The following is a 24,194-nucleotide window of genomic DNA, read 5'->3' as shown; positions in this document are numbered from 1 at the left end:
TTGGACTCCATGGGTTATTTTAAAGAAGATGCCATGATGTTGGGAGCAGTAGGGAGGTGGGGGTGGATCTGGGAGGAGTAGAGAGATGAATGTGATCAAAATACATGGCATGAAATTCTCAAAGAACTAGTAAAAATATATATTTAAGAAGAGGCAAGGCTTAGTTGGAGGTGGTCGGGGCACTTCAGGGGTTGCCATCTGGAGGGACCAATTCCGGTCTTATAGGATGATTTATTTACTAGCAGACGAGTTGTTACAAAAGAATTTGAATGGCCCTTCCCCTTGGGTTTCTATTGCTGTGATAAACACCATGACCAAAGGCAGCTTGGGGAGGGGGGTTTGTTTCATCTTACAACTCTCAGGTCACACTCCATCACTGGGGGAAGAAGTCAGGGCAGGAAGCGGGAGGCAGGAGCTGAAGCAGAGGCCATGAAAGGGTGCTGCTGACTCGATTGCTACCCATAGCTTGCTCATCTTGCTTCCTTATGTGACCCAGGACCACCTGCCCATGGTGGCACTGCCCACAGTGGGCTGGGCCCTCCTATATCGATCATCAATCAAGAAAATCCCCCACAGGCTTGCCCACAAACCAGTCTGTTGGAGGCATTTTCCCAGCTGAGGTTCCTCTTCCCAGACGACTCTAACTTGTGTCAAGTTGACAGAGGAAATAGCCAGGCCCCTCCCCTTGCTTTCTGGGTCACGGTCTTGGCAAGTGATGTCTACTTCTGATGGTCTCTCCCACCGTGTTTCCGTGGCCATGTTATCATGCAGCCAAGAGGGCCCTCACTGAAGGGAACGCATGGGGCTACCTGGCTTTGGATTTCCACCTCCAAAACCGTGAGCTAAATAAAGCTCTTTACTTTTAGAAGTACCCAGCCTCGGGTATTTTGTCTTAGCAAGAAAGAGTAGGGGTAAGACAGTCCTCAAAGGTTTTAGAGTAGACGAAGTTCCACAAGACATGGATGACAGGATTCCTCAGAACTTTTCCTATACAGCTAGCTACCCAAGAGATGTCTCCAGGAATGGGGTGCAATAGAATCCCCCAAGTCTCTTGTCATGACATTAGCTCTCTAAGACACTTCTCCACCAATTGGAATCTTGTGAAACAAACGTGAAAACACTGTTTTAGAGTCACCTCTAGGTCTTACTGGGGAGCCATCACACAAGGAGAGAAGTCACAGGGACAGAATTCATCAGGACAAAACTTGAGAGTATCCAGTGTCGAAACCTGCGGGCTTCCTGTGCTTGCTAGTTTTTGCGGGTTGACTCATCTTCTAGGTGATTTTCAGTAAGACTTTAGGAGAAGAACCCTACACATACAAACCCTAGAGAATGGATGAGCCAGAACCTGACAACGGGGGCCGAGGCACCCACGTGGAAGGCAGCTGGGGCAGAGGTCGTTGGGGAAGAAGCCAGTTGAAACAGGTAGGTAGTAACTCTGGGGCCTGCTAAAGGAGAAATATCAGGCCTGGCAACAAGCCACCCCCAGGATGCCACTTGAAGAGCTGACATCATCCAATTTTCTGAGCAGTTCTCTTCCGGTTGCATCCAGGAAGTTATACTACGTATCCACTGAGTCATTGCTGAGTCCAAAATCTCTACTTCATAGGGTTTTTAAAGCCCTTTTGAATGTCAAACACCTTGTGCATATTACAGAGGGATGGAGACATTATGTTAAATAAGCCAATAAGAACAGAAAATTCCCAAGGTAAGCCATAAAGCTGTCAGCCTCCAGCCACACTCATCTAGTTGGCTCACAGGACGGTTTCTACAGAGAAGGATTCTCCTGAGTGTGGGGCCTGAGAGGGAACTGGAGGTGGAGGGGAGGCAGAGTCGGAGGGACACAAAGCTCAGTGCTAATAAGTTCCACTACAGGCTCAGTCTTAAAACAGGGCTTAGAAGGAGAGATTGCATTTTATGACTGTTAATGCAAGGCCTCTGTTTCCTAACAGAAGAGTTCTTGGGGACCGAGAGTCCCCCAACTGATTGGAGAGCTAGTTGTGACGTTAATTGCTAGGGCAACCATCATTAAATTCTCAAGGGCTCTGTTTACTCAACTGTCCAATGACAGAATCGGATCACATAGGTGGCTTTGAAACCGTGCCCAGAGAGCTCTGAGAAAGTGTCTCCAGATGCCTGGAGGAGACCAAAGAGAGGGCTTGCCCTGCCCCTGCTTGATGTACAGGCTTAGGGTCATTGAAGAGCTCCCTGAAATAAAAGATCAAATACAAAGCCGAGACTCACTGGACCGTACAGTGGTGCCGGGACTCAGCCCATAGGATGCTGTAAGAACGAGTATTGTGAGGCAGGTAAGAGTGCAGCCTGGGGCTGGAGCTCCGTCCATGCAGGCTCACATAGTGCCAGGCACTGTGACTGCTGAGGCCGCAGGAGTCCCCTTCTTCTCTGTTTCCCCCCACATTATCATCACGACCCTCTGAGGAGACCTGGGCTTTGTCTCTGTGTCCTCACAGCCTAAGCCCTGTGCCTGGTGCAGAAGCACCATCAAAGGAACAGAGACAGCACACTTGGGCTCTTGATCTAGTAGCCTTGAACACTCGGGCAAATGCCCTGTCTTAGAGTCTCTGTGTAGCCATCTTTACATGGGAAGCCTGGGCTGATTGGCATGTGGAAGGGACAAGGGAAGGGATGGGCAGGACGATTCTGCCTCAGCAGTAGCTCCCAGTGAGGGCCTCCTGAAGCAGACCAGCTGCTGTTTTCCTGGCCTTATAAATTGGGTCCTGCCTTAAGTGTCAGTATGAAGAGAAGAGGAGCTGAAGAAATTTGAATGTCCCCTCACACACTCAAGCCTCTACAGCCTGGCGCACACCTACAGCAGATCTAGCTAGCCTGGTTCTTTATAGCATCAACCCCAAGCAGCCGCTAAACATAAAACAATGGATTTACAAGCTGTGGCAGGAAATAAAACTCTGCAGAATACACAGTAAAAATTAGTGGGTCAAGGCTAAGGCTATCCATCAGGAAGGGCTGCAGAAACCAAAAGCTCCTAGCAGGGTAGCTCCAGTGACATGGAGTGCTGGTTTGCTCCTGTCATGATGGACGGGTGGGCTGTTCTGACAGTGGATCCTCCAGGGTCTGCTATGTGGGACATGGGGAGGAGGCCCCAGGTGACACCATCTTGATTTATGACAGTATCTCCCCAAGTTCAGGAAGGGCTGAGCCACGATTATAAACGAATACTTTCCATTTATGCCGCCTGACTTCCGCCAGGGAACATCTTGAAGATAAATCGACATGTCATCCTCTCATTCTTTGACATGCGAGCCTCTCTTTTGGAAGACACATCAGCTACGGGATTCTATGCCATGGTTCTTCATGACGAAATCCTGCATCCCAGACTACATGGTTTGTCTTCTTCTCCTGAATCTTCTTCTCTAGCTTTAGGGACACAAGAGCATCGACAGTGTCCTTGTGCCTCCCAAGGGAGTGGTTTCCCCTGTGCCCTCCTTCAGGAAAAGTCCTGAAGCGGCCATGTTGATATCATCTGCTACTTCTCTGCTCCCAGCTGAGCCCAGAGTTTAGCACTGAATGGTCAGTGGCCTATGCTGTGACTTAGGATGGAGGAGGAGGAAGAGGAGGAGGAGATGGAGGGGTGGGTGCTCCCGTGGTGGTGTCAGCCTCCAGGGATCGGGCACCTGGGTCGGCCCAGCCACTTGTTCCTGTTCCTCCAGCTCCATCAACCCCCATGCCTGACAGTCTTCTCTTTCTATTGTATTTTCTTGCTACATTGTGGTAAAATGCACATCACACGCATTTTAACTGTTTTGGGGGTGCCGTGGATGAAGCCTAGGGCTCTGTTCACGCTAGGTGCACCTTTTCCTGATGAGCCACATCCCAGCCTGTCACCATTTTGAAGGGTCCAGTTCTATGGCACTCAGGACAATTCAGTACATTCTCATGTAGCCGTCACCACCACCCACCTCTGGAATTCTTTCATCCATCTCAGCCAAAACTTGGCAACATTAAACACCAGCCCCCTTTCTTCCCCGTGCCCAGCTCCTGTCCGCTTATGACTGCTCTCCAGGGCCCTGCCTGGCTTGGCTACACTTCGTAGTAGCTCACAGGGTGGAATCGGACACTATTGTCTTTGTGTGACCGGAATTCTGGTCTTCCAGCATTCACTCATCTGTCATTTTTTCTCAGGGCTGTCACCCTTTAGTGTCTGTGTTACCCCAACAGCTTGGCCCATCCCTTTGCCCGGGCTCTCCTTCCTTAGGCCACATGTCACGCCTGTGAAAACATTCTCCTGCAGCCTGTGAGCCTCTGATTGCCCCCAACAGCTCTCCCATGGAGACAGAACAAAAACCCTGGGTAGGGTTCGATGTCAAGACCTGGTGTGCCCGGCACCTTCCCAGCTTCTAATCCCACTTCAAGCCTTCCTCTTCTAGCTGGGCTGACCACCTTCCCCCGGAAATTTCAGTCCCGGGTCAGCTCTCGTTTCTCTGCAGCCTGGATTGTTCCTTTCCACACAGGCCCTCCAGGTCTCCGGGAAGGAACCCTCAGTGCACAGCTCCCCTGGGTATGCTCCAGGTCCTTTGATTCCCCCACTCCCACACAGCCTGGGGAGGGGGGTTATGTAACCCACGCTCCCCCTGACTACCGGAAGAGAGTGCATCCCAGGCAGGGCCAGAGGGGAGGGCAGTCACATGTGACATCTCCTCTCAGGTTCAGCCCCAGCCCGGCTCCGAGGAAGAAGACAGTAGCTGCAGATGGGTTGTCAACGAGGGACACAGTGCCCAAGTGAGCCCCACCTCAGCTCAGCAGCCAGCGAGGGAAGAAAGTCAAGCAGCACTCAGCTGGTGTGAAAGGCGGGGACAGGAGGATGAGTGTTTGGGGGTGCTGAACTTGGTCGTGTCTGGGGACAAGTTCAAGGTCATAAAATGGGAGGATTGTGACTATTCCCTAGTGTACAGAGACCTCTGTAGCATCTAAGGAACCACCACTTTCAGGCACAAGTTTCCAGTCCCCGGGGCGCTGTCACCTGTCCAGAGAGAAAAGAGGAATGGGAAAGTTCTCAGAGTGATCAGTGTCCAAGTCCCTGTCCTCCTCACACTTCCCGGGAGCCCCCAAATAAGGTGGCCCAGTACCACAAGAGTGGCCATTCTGCAAGCGTCTCCCAGGCAGGACTGATGTGATGGTTACCTCGTGACTGTCACCTCGGCAGGACGGAGGATCACCTAGAGAAACCTCGGGCTTTGTCTGTGAGGGACTTTCTAGACTGACTGAGGCTGGGATGGCCACCCTGAATGTCAGTGCTGGACCACAGAGAAAGGAGAAAGCGAGCTGAGCACCAGCACCCTCTCTCCCTGCTTCCTGACTGTGACATCTGTCTCCCGCTCCTGCTGCTGCACCTTCCCCCCCACGACGGACCGTACAGGACCTTCAAACCTGCAGCCTGGGCAGCCCTCCCCTCCCTCCTTCAGCGGCTTTTGTCTGGCAATTTGTCACAGCAGTGAGACAAATAACTAACGCCACAGCTGTGCTGGTTGACTAAGAATGGCCCCCACAGGCTCCCGTAATTGAATGCTTAGTCACCAGGGAGTGGAACTGTGGGAAAGGATTAGAAGGATTAGGAGGAGTGGCCTTGTTGGAGGAAGTGTGTCACCGGGGGTGGGACTTGAGGATGTGTGGACCCGGATGTAGCTCTCAGCTACTATCCCAGTGCCATGCATGCCATGGTGCTCCCTGCCATGATGACAATGGACTAAGCCTCTGACATGTCAACAAGCCCCCAATTAAACGCTTTCCTTTATAAGAGTTGCCACGGTCATGGTGTCTCTCCACAGCAGTAGAACGGTGTCAAAGACAGCTGCCTACAGAACTTTCCATTGTGGGGAAAAACCATAGGGCCCTCCGAAGGGCGGGAAGGGGCTGGAGAGAGGACTCAGCAGCTAGGAGCACGGGCTGCCCTTGCAGAGGACTGAGTTCTGTTCCCAGCACCCCCACTGGGTGCCTCACAGCCGCCTGCAGCTCCAGCTCCAGGGCATCCAATATCCACTGTTGGCCTTTGTGGGCACTGACACACATACATGTGCACATACCTCGCCTTCCCCTCACACACAGACACAGAGAGAATTAAAAACAAATCCTTTTTGAAAGGTAGGGGGAAAGTATCAATAAAACGACGTCTTTCATTTTTCTCCCTTGCTGTCCTAGTTTCTCTTACTACATAATGTTATGATACATACTAATATACATAATGATACATACTAATCAACACAGGTGCCCTTGTTCTTCAGCTCAGAGTGTGTGTGAGGAGGCTGCTGGCCTCTAAGGCCCCCTCCTATCACACATAGGACGGATGCACTGTGTTCTGGTGGGGCAAGGTAGGAACTCAGTTCCCTTGACCACTGTAACAACATAATTCTCCACCTTATACCCTCATCTAGGTTCCCACTGTCTTGGCCCACGGGTTTCCATGCAATGGCCCTTTCCCTGTGGGTATTTTACTACTTGGCCCACGGGTTTCTACGCAATGGGCCGTTCCCTGTGGGTGTTTTACTACTTGGCTGGGCCAAGGTGCCGGAGGCTAACTGTGGTGAGGTAGATATTTCTACCTTCAGCATTCCCAGCTGAATGCACTGGGATGCATGGGCAGAGGCTCTAGGGGTATCTGGGCAAGGAGAAGAGGGCCTGGGCATGCAACACAGGGACAGGGCAGTTGGATTCCAAGAATCCCACCCAGGAAGCAGAGATGAAGAAGGAGGGTCCACGTGAACTGAGGTTCCGACTGAACGTAAAAATATAAGTTCGGTGGGTGGGAGATATAGTCCACCCAATAAGGTGCCTGACACCCAAGCATGAGGACCTGAGCTTGATGTCCAACATGTATATGATGAGCCAGGTGTGGCAGTGTCACTAACAGTCCTAGGTTGGGGACATGAAGACAGGTGGATCCCTGGCCAGACAGCCAGTTTAATATAATGGGCAAGTGCCATGTTCCAGTGAGAGACCCTGTCTCAAAATCAAGGTGGAGGGCTCTGTGGAACAACACTTGAGGCTTACCTCTGGCCTCCATGTACACATGCACCCAAGTGAATGCACACACACATGCACACGCGCACACACACACATGCACACATACACACACATGCACACGCACACATATACATACACACGCACACATATGTGCACACACACTTGCACACAAGCACACACACATGTGCACACACATGTGCATGAGCGTGCACACACTCAAAAATGAAAGGCTTAAGCATCTCTGGATGGTGACTGCAGAGCATTTGACCAAACACAGGGTCTTTGCAGAACCAGGGTCTGTGTGCCAGCAAGGGTATATATAGAACCCACTTCTGTCCCCTTTCCCTTTCTGTCCCACTTGTGATGACAGCCATTTCCTTCCCTGGTGACTACTCACCCTTCACAACCTGTCTGCTCTACTGAGGCTGTTCTGTCACAGCAGAAGGAACAGTGGAGCAGGAGTCAAAGGCCTGGTCACAGGTCCCAACTGGAGTCGCAGGTGTGCAGTGTGACCCTGAGCCAGCTGCTACACTCCTCTGGATCCACAGCCTAGTCCCCAGGGTGTGCAGTGACAGATCACTATTACAGCAGGGCATTCTGGGCCTTCGTGGGAGAGAGAAAAGCTGAAAGGGAGGATAAGGGTCACACAGAGATCCCTGGGGTGAGGTCACACATGACAGTTCTTGGTCCACCATCCTTGGAGGAGGAGTGATGTGTTAAAAACCCTCAGCTCTTTAACAAACGAGGCCTGATCTCAGGCTGTCCTTTAGAGAAGAGAATGCGGACTAGGCCTGGCCCTGGCCCCGGGCCTGGCAGCCTCAGGTACGCAGCACTGAGCATCCCTGAGATCCTGTGCAAAAGTGAGAACATGCCACGTACTGTTTGTTCCATGATGGGGACACTGTATCGGGACAGCACAGCTCAGATGGCTGGTTTATTTCTCCTTCCTCCAGCTCCCGAGAGGCCCATCAGCCAACTCTGCCAGTCCTGGAGAACGACAGCTGAGCAACCGTGAGGATGGGGAACTCTCCAGTGACCAGGCACCCAACGTAAGTCAGCAGTGTGGGCCATGGGACCCTAAACCATGGTGAAGGCTCAGCCGTGTTAATGAAACTCTAGTGACTCAGACAAGGGTGGTGACATGCCAGCTTTGTGATGAAGAACAACTCTGAGCCACCATCATTTCAGAGGGGAAATGAATTTTTTTTTCTTTTCCAACAAGGTTACATGCAGTACAGTACAAGTCTTAAGTGTGGAATCCACTGAATTTCCCCAAATATAAACAACTACGTAAACACTCATCTGGCCCCTCACCCTGAAGGCCTATTAAACAACCCTGCTTAGTCTCCCAGAACATAGCAAGATTCTGACCTTCAAAAATACAAACTATGATGATATTTTGAACATCATATACAATGAAACACACAGTGTAAAGGATTTTGAGTTTGGTTTCTTTCGTGTGTGTGTGTGTGTGTGTGTGTGTGTGTGTGTGTGTGTGTGTTCATGTTGTGTGCAGGTAGGCGTGGTGCACACAGGTGTGGGGGCCAGTGGACAACCTCAGCTACCATTCTTCAGGCATTGTCCACTGTGGGCATTTACCCACCAACCCCACAGTTACCCAGAATTTTCTTGAGTGTGAGCAGCAGGAAATATTAGATAAAAGGATTTAGATTGCAGAGATAAACAGTTAGAAAATAAAGGGTAGCCTCAAGAGGGCCTGGAACCTTTTCCAAAGGGCCCAGACTATCTCTGCCCCAGGGTATTTATAGAGACACCAAGGGGTGGAGCAAAAGACTTCCCCCCAGCACAGCCAAGTGCAGACCATCTCAGACACCTGCACTCAGGCCCGTGGTTCTAATCATTCTTTCTATGTGGACCTGCTGGGTAAAGCCATGAGGAACCTGAGAACGGGCTCCCACAGTCCACTGTTTTGTTTTGTTTTGTTTTGTTTTGTTGTTTTTGAGACAGGGTCTCCTGTTGATCTGGAACTTGCCAGGTGAACTCGGCTGGCTGGCCAGTGAGCCCCAGGCATTTGACTGCCTCGGCCTCCCAGCTCTGGTGACAGGAGTGTGCCACCACACTCGGCCTTTCCACATGGGTTCTGGCGACCAAACAGCCCTCGTGTGTGCCAGGTGAGCACATTGTCAACCGAGCCATCTCCTCAGTGCCAGACTTGGTTTCTTTTGAACAAAGCATCCTATCTACGAGATCCGTAGGCAGTATTACCTGTATTAACAGTCTGTTCTTTTCAGTGTTGTGTGGTACCAGGATCACACAAAACACACCACAACAGACTGATTTATTCTTAAAGAACACTTAAGTTGTTCCCATTGCTTGGGAATTACCAACAGGGCCCTGAATGTGTCTTCTGGGAGAAAGAACTACTTACTTTTTGGCCAACTGGGTACAGAATGGGTACACACTGAGTTTCAAAAGATGCTACCAAACTACGATGGATGCGGTTTTCGGAAGTGATCATACAGTTCCTCATTCCCACCAGAAATGCATGAGCCTTCACTGGGCTCCCAACCCTCGCCAACACTTGTTACTGTCAGTACTTATCTGTTCAGCCATTCGGGTGGGTGGCAGTAGCATCTCACGGAGCATTTTCCCACTGGCTGACAATGCCGAGCACACTTCAAAAGCCCCCTGTGGGGCTAGAAAGATGGTTTGGCAGGTAAGAGTGCTTGCTAGGAGGTCGAGTCCCAGCACCATGTTGGATGGCTCATGATCTGTAACTCCAGTTCCAGGGGATCCATCCCCCTTTCTGGCATCCTTGGGTGCCCATTCACACGTGGAACATGCAGTCACACACACACACACACACACACACACACACACACACACACACACACGCGCACACGCACACGAACACACACGCGCGCACGCGCGCACACACACACACACACACACGAATAATAAAATAAATTAACTTAAGAGTCGATTGGTCATACAGATGACCTCCACACTGACTGAATCCAGAGAAGGTGGGCTGCTGTCGTGTAGAACAGTCAATGGGCCAGGAAGAGTGAGGTCACAGGGCAACCTCGGATATCATTCCTCAGGCACTGGAGAATGCTGACTGGTGAAGAAAAAACCATGCAGCCTGATGGCTTCCCAGAGTGAAGAAGACACAGCTTGACTGAGGTCACCGATACATGGATTCTGACCAAGACAAGGAACAATATATGCAGCACCTGGGCTGACCCGGGGGTTAGGAGCACCGTCACTCCAGGCACGTGAGCAGGGACACCTCTAGAAGAGGCCTTCTGGAGGGAGCTGATGCCCCCGTTCCTGGCGCTGTTGTGGGGCCGATATGGTTGAAGGCCCTCTGGAGTCCAGTTCTATTATGAAAGATGTATTTGCAGCGCTGACGGGTCGGGGCTCAGCTATCATTAGAAAACGTGTCTTCTGGCTTGTGTGCCTTTCTGTTTGGGGGCTGAGCTCCTTCTGTTAGTCATGCGGGAAAGCACCTTCTAAAAAAGCGACACCACTAAACACAGGGTTTGCCTGTCACTTTCTGCAGCTGCTGTGAATCACAGCCCAGAGAACGCTGAGCCTCAAAGGTCCACGTAGCCAAAGCTGCTTGGTGGTTTAAATCAGAAAGGTGTATACACACACACACACACACACACACAAATACACAACACACAAACACACACATACACCACGCACACATACAAACACACACACAAACACATGTACACACACAAACATACACACACACACACAAACACATGTACACACACACAAACATACACACACACACACCCCGAGTCTCATTTTACATCTCTCCGGGTCATCACAGTGTTGGAGTCACCACACACATCCTCATTAGCAGGGCTCCAGGGGTTCCAAAGACACCCCCTCCTCCAGCTGCCCGCTCCCTGCCCTCAAGCAGCTCTCGGGCTGCCTCCTTCCTTGTCTTTGTACAGCTTCCCTGGTTCTGGCTACCTTGGCTCTGGCCGGGCTCTGTGTGCCTGTTTAGGAGGCTTCCAGAAGCCAAACCTTATAACGCAAACAGAAAAGGCCGTCAGGGCTCGTGGGAGTAACTGCATGGGTTTACGGCCCCATCCATGCAAAGGCAAGCCTCCCAAGGCCTATACTAAGCCCTGCACCGGAGAGGCGGGGGTGGAGGGGGTGGATGACGGGCAGGAGAGCTGGGAACACGGCTCAGTTGGTCATTTGCCTAGCACGCACAAAGCCTTGGGTTTTATCCCAGCACCTCATAAACACAGAGTGGTGTCACACTTACACCTGTAATCCCAGCACTCAGGAGCTGGAGGCAAGAGGATCAGAAATTCCAGGTCATCCTCAGCTACATAACAAGTTCAAGGCCAGCCTGGGCTACAGGAGAGCCTATGTGGGGTGTGCCTGTGAATCTGATGGCTGTAAATCACAGAGGAATGAAAGTGAACTTGTAGAGAAGAACCCTGGGCTCTTCCTGTCCCCACCTGGCCTCACTGTGGGTGTTCACAGAAAGTAGAGCTTTAAGGAGCACATTCATATTTTTTGAAAATATGAAAATTAGCACAAATGAGTAGTGACAAGAGGCAACTTGGGAGGACTATATCTACGGTGCCTTGAACAAAAGGCTAACTTGCTTAATGAAGAGTTCTTATAGCAACAAACAACAAAAATCGTACGGTCCAGAAAAAATGTGGGACGAGGAAGGAATAGGCAAGTCACATAAAAAGATGGTCCATCAACATCTGGATGGAGGATGAAACCCCACACTGAAATATATCAGTGCTCACCTGTCGAGGGCCAGGGTTAAAGGCCCACGCGTAGAAGAGTGGCCCTCACAGGACGGGGAGACACTGCTAGGCCTTCCGAAGCCAGGTAACTCCTGCCCTTCAAAGCACACATACCCTTTGACTCAGCAATTGCATTTCTAGGCATCAACTCTACCGGGGATTCGTGGAATTTTGTAAAGATCTACAAACAAATTGTCTTGCTGTCTGGGCCTCAAACCTGCAAACTCCCTAAGAGCTCGTGAACAGGATTCTGGGTAAATAGTGTTAAAACACAATAGAAAACTGTTACTGCCTCATGTCACTGTAGTCTCTCACAAAAAGGATGATGATGATGATGATGGTGATGTGTGTGTGTGTGTGTGTGTGTGTGTGTGTACTTGAGAATGCCCACAGAAGACAGGAGAGGGCGGGGCATCTGCTGGAGCTGGAGTTACAGTGTTTGGTTGTGAACTGCCCAGTATCGGTGCTGGGAACCAAACCTGTGTACTTTGAGAGAACAGCAAGTACTCTATCTGCTAAGTCAGCTTTCCAGCCACCCTTGACTTTATTTTGGGTTAGGGTTTCCCTAAATTGCCCAGACTGAACTCACACTGTAGCCCAGGAAGGTCTTGAACTTGTAATTTTCCTTCTCAAGTAGCTGAGATAACAGCCTGGGCCAGGTACAGGCTGTTTTTCTTTCTTCCTTTTGTGGTTGGGGGATGAAGTCAGGGGGCCTAGGGCATGGTAGGCAAGCGCTCTACCAGCCACACCCCGCTGACCAGTGTTATTCTTACTCACTGCACAGAACCACCCTGCCACACCAAGCTCCCTGTGTGGCTTACTTCCTGCAGTCTTGTTAAGGCAAATACTTTATTCTTCTCATTTTATAGGTGAAGAGACTTAGGTGCAGAAAAGTGAAGCAAACTAATTACGTCGGCTTTTAAGGGCTGCCACAACGAATGACCAGTTCTACAACAGTTCAGAAGGGCAGACTCCTAATTCACGGCACTTAGTGAGAAAGGTTCCTTCTGGGAGAATCTGGGGGTGGGCACAGGGTAGGGGCTTGCCCTGACTCACTCTCTCTTCACTTCTGGTGACTCTGGGCAATTCCTGGTGTGCCAGGCCTTGTCCCTCCTTCTCCCGGTTTCCAGCTACCTTGCCACAATGGCTTCTTCCCTATGCACTCACTTTCCTTATAAGGACGCCAGCCACAGCCCATAGGACCACTCTATCTGGTATGACCTCACCTTAACTAACGTTCTCTGCAAAGACCCTGTTTCCAAGTCAGGTGCCATCTGGGGTTCCAGGTGGTGTAGATGGGGCGGGTACACCAGCCCAGTATGCTAAGCAAGGGCGCAGAGCCAGTGCTCAGATCCAGGGAGTCATCGGGCTGTGCTCACCGCCCCGGCTCCCCGCTGCCTTGCCTCAGCATGAGAACTCATTCTGACCTAGCACGGACCATGTCCCAGGTGCCGTCCTTAGCATTTTGCATGTAACTGATTCAATCCTGACAACCACCCACTTGATAGATGAGGAAACCAAGACGCAGAGCGGGTAGAAGTTACCTGAGATCACATAGTCTGTGTTTGTTAGGCTTGAGATGTGAAGCCAAGGAGTTGGGCTCCAGAGTCCACGTTCTTAGCCACTGTGCTAAGCCTCTTAAACTGCTGATGATGTGTGGCTTTTACAAGAAGCTAGTTTGGTGTGTTGTCATGACAACACGCTGAGACTCGGGGCTCAGGAAGCTTTTCTGTCTCTAGAAAGACCCATGCCCTTCCTGCGTCAGACAAAGAGGCTGACCTCATCTCCTCAGCCGCCAGCACTAACTGGGAACCGAGTGTCCAGAAACAGTTGCCATGTCCAGCCAGGACCCTCTCACAGTACTTGCTCCTTCTGTGTTGGGCATTCATGCTTTTGAATGGGTTCCAGGGGTCTCTGTACCACCTGAAATGCTATGTGAGCTACCATATGGATGGATAAATTTATTTTTCTACAGCAAGGATCCACAGCATTAATCAGATTCTCAAAGAGTGTCATGATTGTGATCTTCCGGGTTTCTGCTGTCTTTAAGAATGTGTGGGTCTTTGTGAGTTTCCTTGGCCGTCTAGGTTCATCTTGAGCCGTCTCAAATGCTTTTACGTAAGCAAGCAGAACTTGGTGCTCAAAGCTCACACACAATTGCACACAGCACTGCCATCCAGAGTTCTGTGATCTGCCTGAACCTGCATGGGGAGTCGGGGGGGTCCTGTCTTCATGTCTTCCTGTCTGTCACTTTTCAATCGGCACACCCTTGGGTGTATGATATTTCAGCATCTCAGCTGTCTCAGATCCCACCCCAACACTGTCCAAAAGCTTGCTGATACAAAACTTGTAAGCAGTGTGCTGACCAGAAAGAGCCCTTGACGTTGAGCCATTGTGCAAAAGCATTCACCTGCAGATTTTAGAAAACACGAATAAAGTCCGGCAGGAGAAAGCTGCTGTGGATATGGATGGGACGAAGGTCAGGACCACTTTGTTGTGGCTATAAGAGATGTTGGAGGTAATCAGGCTTATTACTTGATAGGCACGGTCCAGCTTGTTAGAAGCAAGGCGCTCATTGGAAATTCACACTCTCAAGCCCCATCTCACACCTACTGAGCTGGAATCTGCATATTTACATAAAGAGTCCACATGGCTGAGATGCCCAGGAAAGAGAGAGAAGCGTTGACACAGAATGTGAGGACCCTTGTTCCTCAAGTTTATAACCCTGGACAGCACCTCGGTATTCTGGAATATGCACCCCAATTCCTGCTGGGGTCCACGGTCTAATTATTAAAAAACAAACAACAACAAAAATAAACAGGTTTCTCCTTCAAATAAACTGGTGGATTGTCTCATCGGCTGCTCAGTGTGACGGGACTGGTAGGGGCTGGGCACCTGACAGGAAGCAGCCAAGCAGATCTGGTTCCTGGCCCCCTGGAGCCAATGGCCTGGTGGATGGGGAAACACGTCATGTGCCGGTTGGTGTGTAGTGTATGCCTGTCATTATGATGACTCAGTCATTCACTCATTCACTCATTCATCTGCCAACCATTTGCTAGAACCCACACCACAGCAAGCATTTGCTCGGTGACCTAGACACGAAGGATGCTCCTTAGATACAGGGCCACCAGCACTGCCCTCCAGCAGCTTCCGGTCTGCCCAGACAGAGGCAGCAGATGGGTCCGGTGTGGGCACACCGTGCTGGTGCTCTAGGAGTTGGAGGGGAGCACGGACAGGAAACCAAGGAGCTGGGCTCTGAAGGATGTCTGCAAGTTCCTTGGCTGAGTACGGGAGAGCAGCATCCCAGGCAGACGGAGTAGGAGACACAAAATATCAGCGTACTTCTGACCACTGGGAAGGCTCATAGAACTGGGCCAGGCCTAGCAGGGATTTCAGAGTACTCTGGGACCAGTTCTTGCTTAATGCTAAGGAATCTCTGGTCTTTAACAGGAAATGGGGAGTTCCCCCCCACACCCCCCAAAGCATTGAAAAGGCCATAGCTCTGCTTTGGGAAGTCCTTTGAACAGCAGCATAGTCCATTTTTAAGTGACCCCCAACAGTATCCTGGGGTGGAAATGCAGAAGTCCTTGACTGGAGTGGTCCACGTGGACCTAAGAATGGGAGGTAGAATGGACTGGGTGACCGTGTGAAGGCACAGGGAAGGGAAAGGAGGCTTGGTACCTGGGTATACTGAGTCATTGATGACCAAGAAGAGAACATAGGAGGAGGAGAGACAGGAGAGCCCAGAGCTTGGTCTGTGCAGGCAGAAACATTTTAGTGATCCATTACTGGCTTTGTGCAGTATGCAGGAGCCTGGGACTAAGGAGCTTGGATATGTGAACTTGTTGGGTAGGTAAGGAGGTCTGTGAGGAGTGGGGTGAGAGGCCACCAGAGGCAGCAGAAGATGAGTCTATGAAGAAGAGAGTGAGGTCTGGAGGTGCCTCATCTTTCCTTGGCTCGCCTGGGCACGGGAGGAAATGCCCAATGGCCACGGCCACCATCCACGACAGACATCTCTAGGAACAGCCCTGTGGCGCTATCCTAATATCCCAGAGTAAAGGCAGCCAGGGCTAAGGACCCTGGGAGTCCCCTCCCCTCCTTCCCACCTTCTCGGGCACTGTGATACTGAGCTTATCCCAAAGCTTATCACCACGAAACGATATGAGGGAAGAACAAGAGAAATGCTGGCATTTGTTTAGCTTGACAAGAACCCAGTGCCTCAGCCCACAAGACTCCAGACCATGTCCTAGGCTGATTCCAGTGAGCTCATTCTTTCATTATCATCGAGAGCAACTGGGAGTCTGTTGCCGTCATAATAAACCAGAGGACTTTACAAAATGAACGGAAAGAGAGGTGGGTCCAGCACCGTGGGATAGAACTCATCCCGAGAAGCAGGCCCCCGGCTTTAAACTGATAATGACTCCTAGTAGCCAAATAATTGATCAAGCTGGTGTTCTGGCTTTAAGGGAAAATGAACTGGCCTCTTTAGAAATGTTGGCAGCCTGGGCTGGTCCATTAGGAAGACTGAAAAATCAAAACACTGTCCGGAAGAAGCCGTATGACTGGGCTCAGCAGAAGTCATCAATAGATGACATCATCTCAGAAATAAGCACGCCAAGATCACGAGGCCCCCACAGCAGGGTCAACTCACCCTTCATGGCTCACTGCCACCCTCCTTTACAGACACTGGTCAGTTAGGGGACGCGGGGGACCTGCTTCATTTTATCCTTTTTTGCTCTGTGGTCCCCCCTGGGTTCTCTTCCACCTCCTATCACACTTGCCTCCCCCCTGCCCCAGCTCCTACCACCTTCCATCGCCTCTCTCTTCCTGTCTGATCTCTGAGAAAGAGTCGGAGTTGTCTCTACTTAAGCTCCTGCCTGGGCCTAGCTTAGCACATCTTCACAAGGCGCCAGGCTAGCTCTAAGCTCAGGGCTTGCCCACCAACACTCCCGTCCACAGCCTGAACGAAGTGGCTACTACTGTTAGCCCTGCTGCATGCAGGGGAAACTGAGGTGAGGCGAGCTAGGTCACCGGCAGAGCCTAGTTTTGAATGCTCTGTCATGTAAAAACTAAGTCCCCCGAGCCGGTGACGGCTTCTCCCCAATTCTCAAGCACTCTACTCCTGTGTGTGTGGTAACTGCCATTGCCCACTTCTCCACTCAGCTCTTGGAAAGCCACTTCCCCGCACTCCTGGGTCCTCTCCCTAGGATGGGTGTCCCAGACCTCCTCCCTGCATTTCCTCTGGCTCAAGCTAGGAGGCTTCCGGAAGAACTCCAGCCCTCTGCACTCCGGCTCCGCTAAAGACCATCTTGTCCACCAGGTCGTCTCTCAAGGTCGCACTGGGTGGGTAAGGGAGCTGGGACTGGAGCCAGGGGCCTGCCTGAACTCCAGGCCCATCCCCCTTCGCGACTAGAGCTGACACCACCTAGTCCCTGTTTTCTGCAGTTAAGTTGCAGCAAGCAGCCTGCCCAAGAGGAGGGAGAAGGTGCGAGACTCTGATAAGGTGGGCTGAGGCTATTTTTAGAGGACTCTAACCTCCCACTTAGGATGCTAGGCACCCAAGGGCCGATTGCTGTCTAAAGGGTGGACTGTGAGGCTGGCTCATTAGAGATAAGATGCCAGAGTGACAGGTTCCTTGTCTTCACTCTGCCTGTTTGTTGTGAGGTCTGAAGTCTGGGAATCTGTGAAGCACAGAGATAGCCTTAGAGGAAACGGAGGAACCTTCAAGATCTAGAACTAGAATCTTCACACTGTTACTCCAGCCTGGGAAGGTCCCGGCCATCCACAGATCACAAAAGAGGGGCTCAGAGAGTCTCCAGACCTCTCCGGAAGGGCCGTAAGAAACAGGAAAGACAGACAGACTGCAGCAGGGGTATGCACGACCTCCAGCAAGGGGCTCTGAGGCCCTTCACAGTCAACAATGGCGGTGACCTAGGGAGAAAGATCAGCTTTTTGGTCTCCCTCCTCAAGAACCCAGGATCTGGGTTTAGGGTCTAGCTCTGCTGGGGCCAGGTGGTCTTCAGGAGTCTCATTGGGGAAGGTGAGCACCAGCCGAGAGAGGGGAACTAAGGAGAGAGCGGGGCTGCGGCTGGCTGCGTGTTTAAGGGAGTATGGCAGGTGCCAGTCAGGGAACTGAATTCCCGAAGCCTGCCCAGCTCATTTGGTCACTTGTTTTGCCAAGCTACTCGGGCTAGAGATGTCCCAAACACCCCAGGTACACTTCCCAGGCTATTCCGAGGGCCCCAGTGGGTCCTAGGCCAGGATCTGAGTTCCAAGAGTCACCCAAGTCTCTGACTTCTGCAGCTGTGTCCCCAGCATCCCTAGCCCGACACTGGAGAACAGGTGCAGGGAGTGTGGGCAGTTCAGAGCATGCCTGGCCGCTCTCATGGCCTCGGGCCCCATCCCCTCGCAGGACCCCAACTTCACTCTACAAATGGGAAATCGAGGTCCAGAGAAAAAAGCAAGATCGCCTAGGCCACCCCGGAGATGGCGAAAGCCAGTGGTCTCCAGCTTCCAGGCTCTTTCCCGTCCCACCTGGCTGCGCAACGCAAGTGCGGCTGGTGCTTTAAACCTCGCTAGCTCCAGCAGTTTGGGAAACTTTTCCGGGACGCGCCAGATCCGTGCGGTCGAGGCTCAGCGTCCTCCGAGCGCGGACTCCCTTCCTCCCCAGATTCCCCGAGGGCTCGTGCCCTGTTCGCCCCGTGCTGATGCCCGCGGGGGCGCCCCGGGCGGCTCCCTAGGTCCCTGGGCGACCTGGTCTAGAGCTCGGGCACCCTGATCAGAGCCGCGCGCGCCAGGCTGCCGGGACTCGAACGCCAGTGAGCGGATCGCCAGGCTGGGGAGCCGGACCCCCAGGCCCCCTAGCCCCGAAGGCCACCCGAGGCGGCGGCTATTTATAGAGGGAACCACTCTCAGTCCCTTCTGGGCGCTGGCGACAGCTGAATATTTTGCCCAGATATGGCTGCGCCCCGGTGCGGCGGCAGGGAGCCCCGCGAGGCCGAGGGGGACCTAGGGCTGGCGGGCGGGGGGTCTTACCGGGACGCGAGGCGGCGCGAGCGCGGGCGGTGGCAACGAGCAGAACCCGGGGCTGGGCGAGTTCCCTGGCGGCCGCGGGTGGGAGCCGGGGGCGGGCCCTGCTCGGCTGTCACCGCGCCCCGCCCCACCCCGCCGCCCTCCCCGCCCTCCCGCTCCACCAGGGGCGCCGGGGTGCAAAGCAGTCTCTGGTTGGGGAGCGACACTCGCTGGGAGGATCGCGAGCCACCCGCCAAGCCATCCGGAGTCCGGAGCCAGGTGAATGTGTCGCTCCCTGCCGTGGCCTCAGTTTCCCCAACTTGTCTCGGGAAGATTTTAAGCATCACTGGAGGTATCTGAACAAAGATGGGCAGGTCTTTTTTCTCACGGGGTCTAGAATGTTCCAGTAAAATCAAGCCCAGATACACCTTGCTTCCTTTGAAGAGGCAACCTGTCCCCTCTCCCCAGTAGGCCGGCCATGTCTGGCACGCACCCAGGTCTTAATAACCATCATCCGTGGACGCACAATTCCAACGCAGAGATCGAACGCCTTCTCCCAACACAGCGCTGAGAATGGAGCGTCTGAAATCACCACTTAAAATAACCGGAACAAAAGTTCTGCTTTCTTAAAAGGCTAATGTGTTCTCCAGAACAAACCACTTACACCCAAACCAAAGCCATTAAGTGTTTCAAAAAACAAATGGCTCATACCAAAGAATCCAAACAGACACGGGGAAACGTCTCAGTTGGGCTGTCTCAACGCTTTTGGTGAGGGGAACCCTAATTCTGCTGGAGATGCCTAAAGAGAAACGCTGGAAAGTACTAAAAGTATTTTCCCAAAGCATTTTTGTATTATAAAACCCTCACACTATTAAGAATGCTTTCAGGGGTAAGTGGCGTGTAGTTTTAAACAAAGCAGGGACTCACCATTCCCAATAACGTATTTTTAAGCATTTTTGTTGTAGGCGTAAACATTTTCAGGGAACACCTCAGTGTGTAGCTTCCTGAATTTTTACAGTAAGAACACCTGTTCAAGCCAACCACCAGCCTGTCTCTCCATCCACCCCTCCCTCCTGAGACGCCTGCTTCCTGGACCCTCCCAGGAATCATGCCTTTCCTGCCAGGTTGGTGACTGTCGCTCAGCGCTGAGGTTAATTTGTGATGCATTGGTTTTTTTCTCACTGTTCAATTTATAGGTTTCATACTGAGTGAATTACCGTATGAACATAACAAATATGGTATTTCCATATGAATACACCCTCTTTTAAAAGTCCACTATTAATGGAAATTTGGGATATCACAGTGTGGCTGCGATCATTTTCAGTGTCCTGTACAGGTGCACACATGGCTGTGGGAAGTTCAGGGTCAGAGTGCCCATGCTCCGCTCCAGGAGAGATCAGCACTGGGCTCAATGCTTATCTGCAAGTTTAACAAGAACTGCTACATTGTAGCCACTCTGGCAGAGAGTAATGGCAACCATTGAGATTGTGATCTGCACTGCCCCATGTCCACAGGTGTAGACAGATTTTCATTTATTGGCCAGTTAGACTTTTTTTTTATGAAATGTTTGCTCAAATTTCTTGCCCACTTTTACTGAACATATTCAATATATCAACTTACGTATCAACACTGTAAGTTACGTATGCCACATGTATAATATACAACAGCGTATATTCTTCCTCCTGCCCTCCTCCCTCCTCTGAGGATGCTGTCCTTGTGCTCTGTCAGCTGAGTCCTGCTTAGGGACTCTCAGGTAAGGGGGATCTGTGTTACTTCCTACCTCAGCCTCTCACACCCGGGTCCTAACCCATCTGGAACTGACTCTGGACTTCAGCAATGCAGGGCAGGGGCCAAATGCACCCATGTGTCCAGCTACCTCACATCACATTAATTTTATCACTACACCAACAAATGTAATTGCTTTAAGAATGGAAATATTTTCACATCAATGAAACAGATAAGTCTTCCTTTGGCTGCATACAATTCAAGGATTTGTTCCTTTCTGTTGTTAGAGAAAGATCACTATAAGAACATTAACACTGCCTTAATTCACTTAAACATTTATGTTTTGGAAAAAAAAATTATTTCATTGTAATTACTCTAATCAGTGGCATAAATATTCTTAAATCTTGCTATTCTGGAAGAATTTTTATTTCATAATCAATTGTTTTAGAATTTAGCTTATTTTTATTTCATAATCAATTGTTTTAGTATTTAGCATAAGTATTCATGACAATTTTAAATATACTTTTTTTTCTTAAAACTAGAATAAGTTTTACATGTTTAAGATGAAAAACCTTTAAAAACCCAGTCTTTTCTTTTTCTATTATTGTTTTCCCTATATTTTCTCAAATAAAAATAAATGACTTTAAGACCGTTTGTTTTCAGCCTGGATTTCTCCCAAAGCCCACTCACTTCACATTTCCAATGGCCTAGGGGCACCTTCCCAGCAATCTACTAGCTCAAAAGCAACTGCCGTTCACACTGGGTGAGGGAACCGTCCTCTGTCATCTCCCGCTCACACTGGGTAAGGAGCACCGTCCTGTCATCTCCCGCTCACACTGGGTAAGGAGCACCGTCCTCTGTCATCTCCCGCTCACACTGGGTAAGGAGCACCGTTCTCTGTCATCTCCCACTCACACTAGGTAAGGAGCACCATCCTGTCATCTCCCGCTCACACTGGGTAAGGAGCACTATCCTGTCATCTTCCGCTCACACTGGGTAAGGAGCACCATCCTGTCATCTCCCACTCACACTGGGTGAGGGCACCGTCCTTTGGCTTACTTCCGGCCTGCTGTGCCTATGCTGTCTATCCTAATATTCTAATTGACCATGTCAAGATGTCTTCAGTGTTTTATTCCAGTGCCCTTTGTCTGGGACTTCTCCAAATCTTACCCACAGCTAACACTTACCGTCCATCCATTTGTCCATCTGTCTGCGCACCCGCAGCCATGTGCCCAGCCAGCACACGCTGAACTGTCCACGGTGTCATTTTGTCTCTGTGGGGGACACAGGAAGTGACCACACACAACAGTTACAGAAGCTAACGCGGTACAGACAGTGACGTCACATGGTTAGCCGGCAATCAGCGAGGTGGGAGTGTGGACGGCAGACATATTGTCAGGCAGTCCGATTCAAGGCTCATCTGCTCGTGAACAGCAGCTGGTAACTTTCCACGGTGCGCTGCCTGATGTGCTAAGAGATGGCTAGGATCTGTCCCAAGGGACAGTCATACTTGAGATGACTGGGACGGACAACTGGCCAGTTGTCTACTGTCAGGTGCAGTGAGATAGGGCATCGGGAGAGGCATGCTCAAACCACACTGGTGTAATCCCACTACCTTGGAAGCAGGAGGATCTCAAGTTTGAAGTTAGCCTGGACTATATAAGCAAGAACTTTCTTTGAGACAAAAACCAAACACAAACCAAGAACAAGGTATAGTGGAGTAGAGGGCACCAGGGAAGGTGTCATGGTCAGCCCGGAGGTGAGAAAGGACACTAACAGGAAAACAGGAGGGCAGAACAGATCGCAGGCCGAGAGTGGAGCAGGCCGTTTAGAGGGAACCGAATCTTGTTTGGAATGTCAGCAGTCTTGGATGGCCCAGGCTCCAGACAAAGGCCCACGTGGCTGGACACAGGCGTAGAAGGCAGGGCTGGGAGGGAGATTACAGAAAGCCTGAGTCCTGGCTCTGGACTCTGGACAATGAGAAGCCACAGACATGGGGAGAGGGCTGGCAAGAAGGCCAATCAGGTAAAGGGACTTGTTGCCAAACTAATGACCTGATTCCAATTCCTGAGCATGATGGAAGGATCACGGACACTCCCAGGAGCCTTCCTCTGATTCCATGTGTGCTGAAACACGCATGCAGGCACACACATATGTAAACGTATTTATTTATTTTTTTTAAGATTGGGCAAGGAGCGCACTGCTGTGTTGGCCGCTCCTGTATCACTACTGAACACCAGACACTTGGGGTAGTCTCCTGTTTAGGGTCACTTGCCTTAGGCCCATCACTACACCAGAGTGGACCAGAGTTAAGCGTTAGTTACATTCTCCACTTCCTGAAGAAGACCCCAACACTGTAACGCAGACATCAGTGGCAACGGACGCTCCACCTTAGCATCAGAATATCTAGCAATTGCAGGTAGTCGGCTACGCTGGTTAGCGTGCCACTGTGACACACTAATGTCATCTGAAAAGAAGGGGCCTCGACGGAGGAAATGTCTCCTCAGCCCGGCCCGTCGGCAGAGCTACAGAGCATTTTCTTGATGACTGATGTGGGAGGGCCCAGCCCACTGTGGTCAGGGACACCCCTGGGTCTGTGGTCCTGGGAGACTAAGGAAGCAGCATTTCTCCATGGCCTCTGCTTCAGTTCCTCTTGAGTTCCTTCCTTGGCCTCCCCTGATGACGGGCTGTAATCTGTGAGCCAAATCAACTCTTTCTCCCTAAATTTCTTTTGGTCTTGGTGTTTACCACAGCAACAGAAAAGCAAACTAAGACATCGGGTTTCACATTGCTAAACATTTATTCTAATATATTAATAATTCAAGTGCAATTTTCTTTGAAAAGTCAACTGTGTTAAACAAAACTTGTTAAATATCTTTCATCAAACAAAGCATATTCTTTTCGATCCTCCACAACAGTCAGAGCCATGTAGTAAAAATAAGGTGTTTTGAGAACCTACTACACATGTGTTGTTATTGCTGAGGGAACAATCTGCATGAGCTGTCGTGTCTCAAGCAGTGATTAATTCACTTTGGAAAGCTCCACCAGATACTGTGACATAAAGTCGTGAATCCAGGTGTCAGTGTCTGGCAGCGATGTATCTACTAGATAGACCACGACTTTCCGGTCCCAGGGGTTAGTGTGCTCAATAACTGTCTGTACCAATGCCACCAGGGGTTTCTTCTCCACGTGATTTCGGAACACCATCGAGGCCTCCTCCGACCACTGGCTGCACTTCACTCCTAGGAGAGACAGGGAGCGAGGCGGTGAGTGGCCACTCTTGCCTTTCCCTGGGTCAACAGGAGGGAGAACTATTTCATCAGTTCCAAAGCAGTTTACGGATTCCAGGTTAGACCTGCTTATGCCAGAACAGTGTTCTGATCAATGTTCCCTGGCTTATAGCTTTTCTCTCCTGAATGGAGTCACTTCCGTAAGCCTTTACCTGCAGACGGATCCTTTGAGATGCCCACGCTGTTTATCAAGGGACGTAGTGATGACCACTCCTATTTCCTACACCTAAACTGGAAACTGTTAAAACTGAGATAGCCAGAGGGAATGGCATCGGTCCAATACTGATGACATTTTTCTTAATGGTTTCCCCACCACAGTGGGTTAAAAGTAAGTTAACAGAAAAGATTGGCCGGGTGATCTGTGTGCATTTTTTAGCAACATAGAGTCATAAAAAGAGCACAATGTTTCATCTGA

General features: G+C 50.9%; 2 protein-coding genes across 3 annotated transcripts in view; both read right to left on the bottom strand.

Moving 5' to 3' along the window:
• The window catches only part of Tmod1 (tropomodulin 1), a 75,768-nt gene extending 56,889 nt beyond the window's left edge, over window positions 1-18,879 (bottom strand). Inside the window, exons 1-3 of one of the 2 annotated variants that reach the window (XM_028882797.2) lie at window positions 18,788-18,879; window positions 10,073-10,085; window positions 724-728 (exon numbers count right to left, since the gene is read on the bottom strand). The gene's annotated coding sequence lies outside the window, so the exon portion shown is untranslated. The remainder of the gene's footprint in view (window positions 1-723; window positions 729-10,072; window positions 10,086-18,787) is intronic. The other variant, XM_037202589.1, reaches the window with a different exon arrangement.
• Window positions 18,880-23,265: 4,386 nt separating this feature from the next.
• Window positions 23,266-24,194, bottom strand: part of Tdrd7 (tudor domain containing 7) — a 63,614-nt gene continuing 62,685 nt past the window's right edge. Inside the window, exon 17 of the mRNA XM_028882800.2 lies at window positions 23,266-23,731. Within this exon, the coding sequence (XP_028738633.1) occupies window positions 23,511-23,731 (221 nt within the window). The 3' untranslated portion in view covers window positions 23,266-23,510. The remainder of the gene's footprint in view (window positions 23,732-24,194) is intronic.

This window comes from Peromyscus leucopus, chromosome 2, assembly GCF_004664715.2.
Source record: "Peromyscus leucopus breed LL Stock chromosome 2, UCI_PerLeu_2.1, whole genome shotgun sequence".
In the NCBI taxonomy this organism is placed as follows: Eukaryota; Metazoa; Chordata; class Mammalia; order Rodentia; family Cricetidae; genus Peromyscus; species Peromyscus leucopus.
Note: the sequence above shows the minus strand (reverse complement) of the source record. Positions and strands in the feature narration are given on the sequence as shown.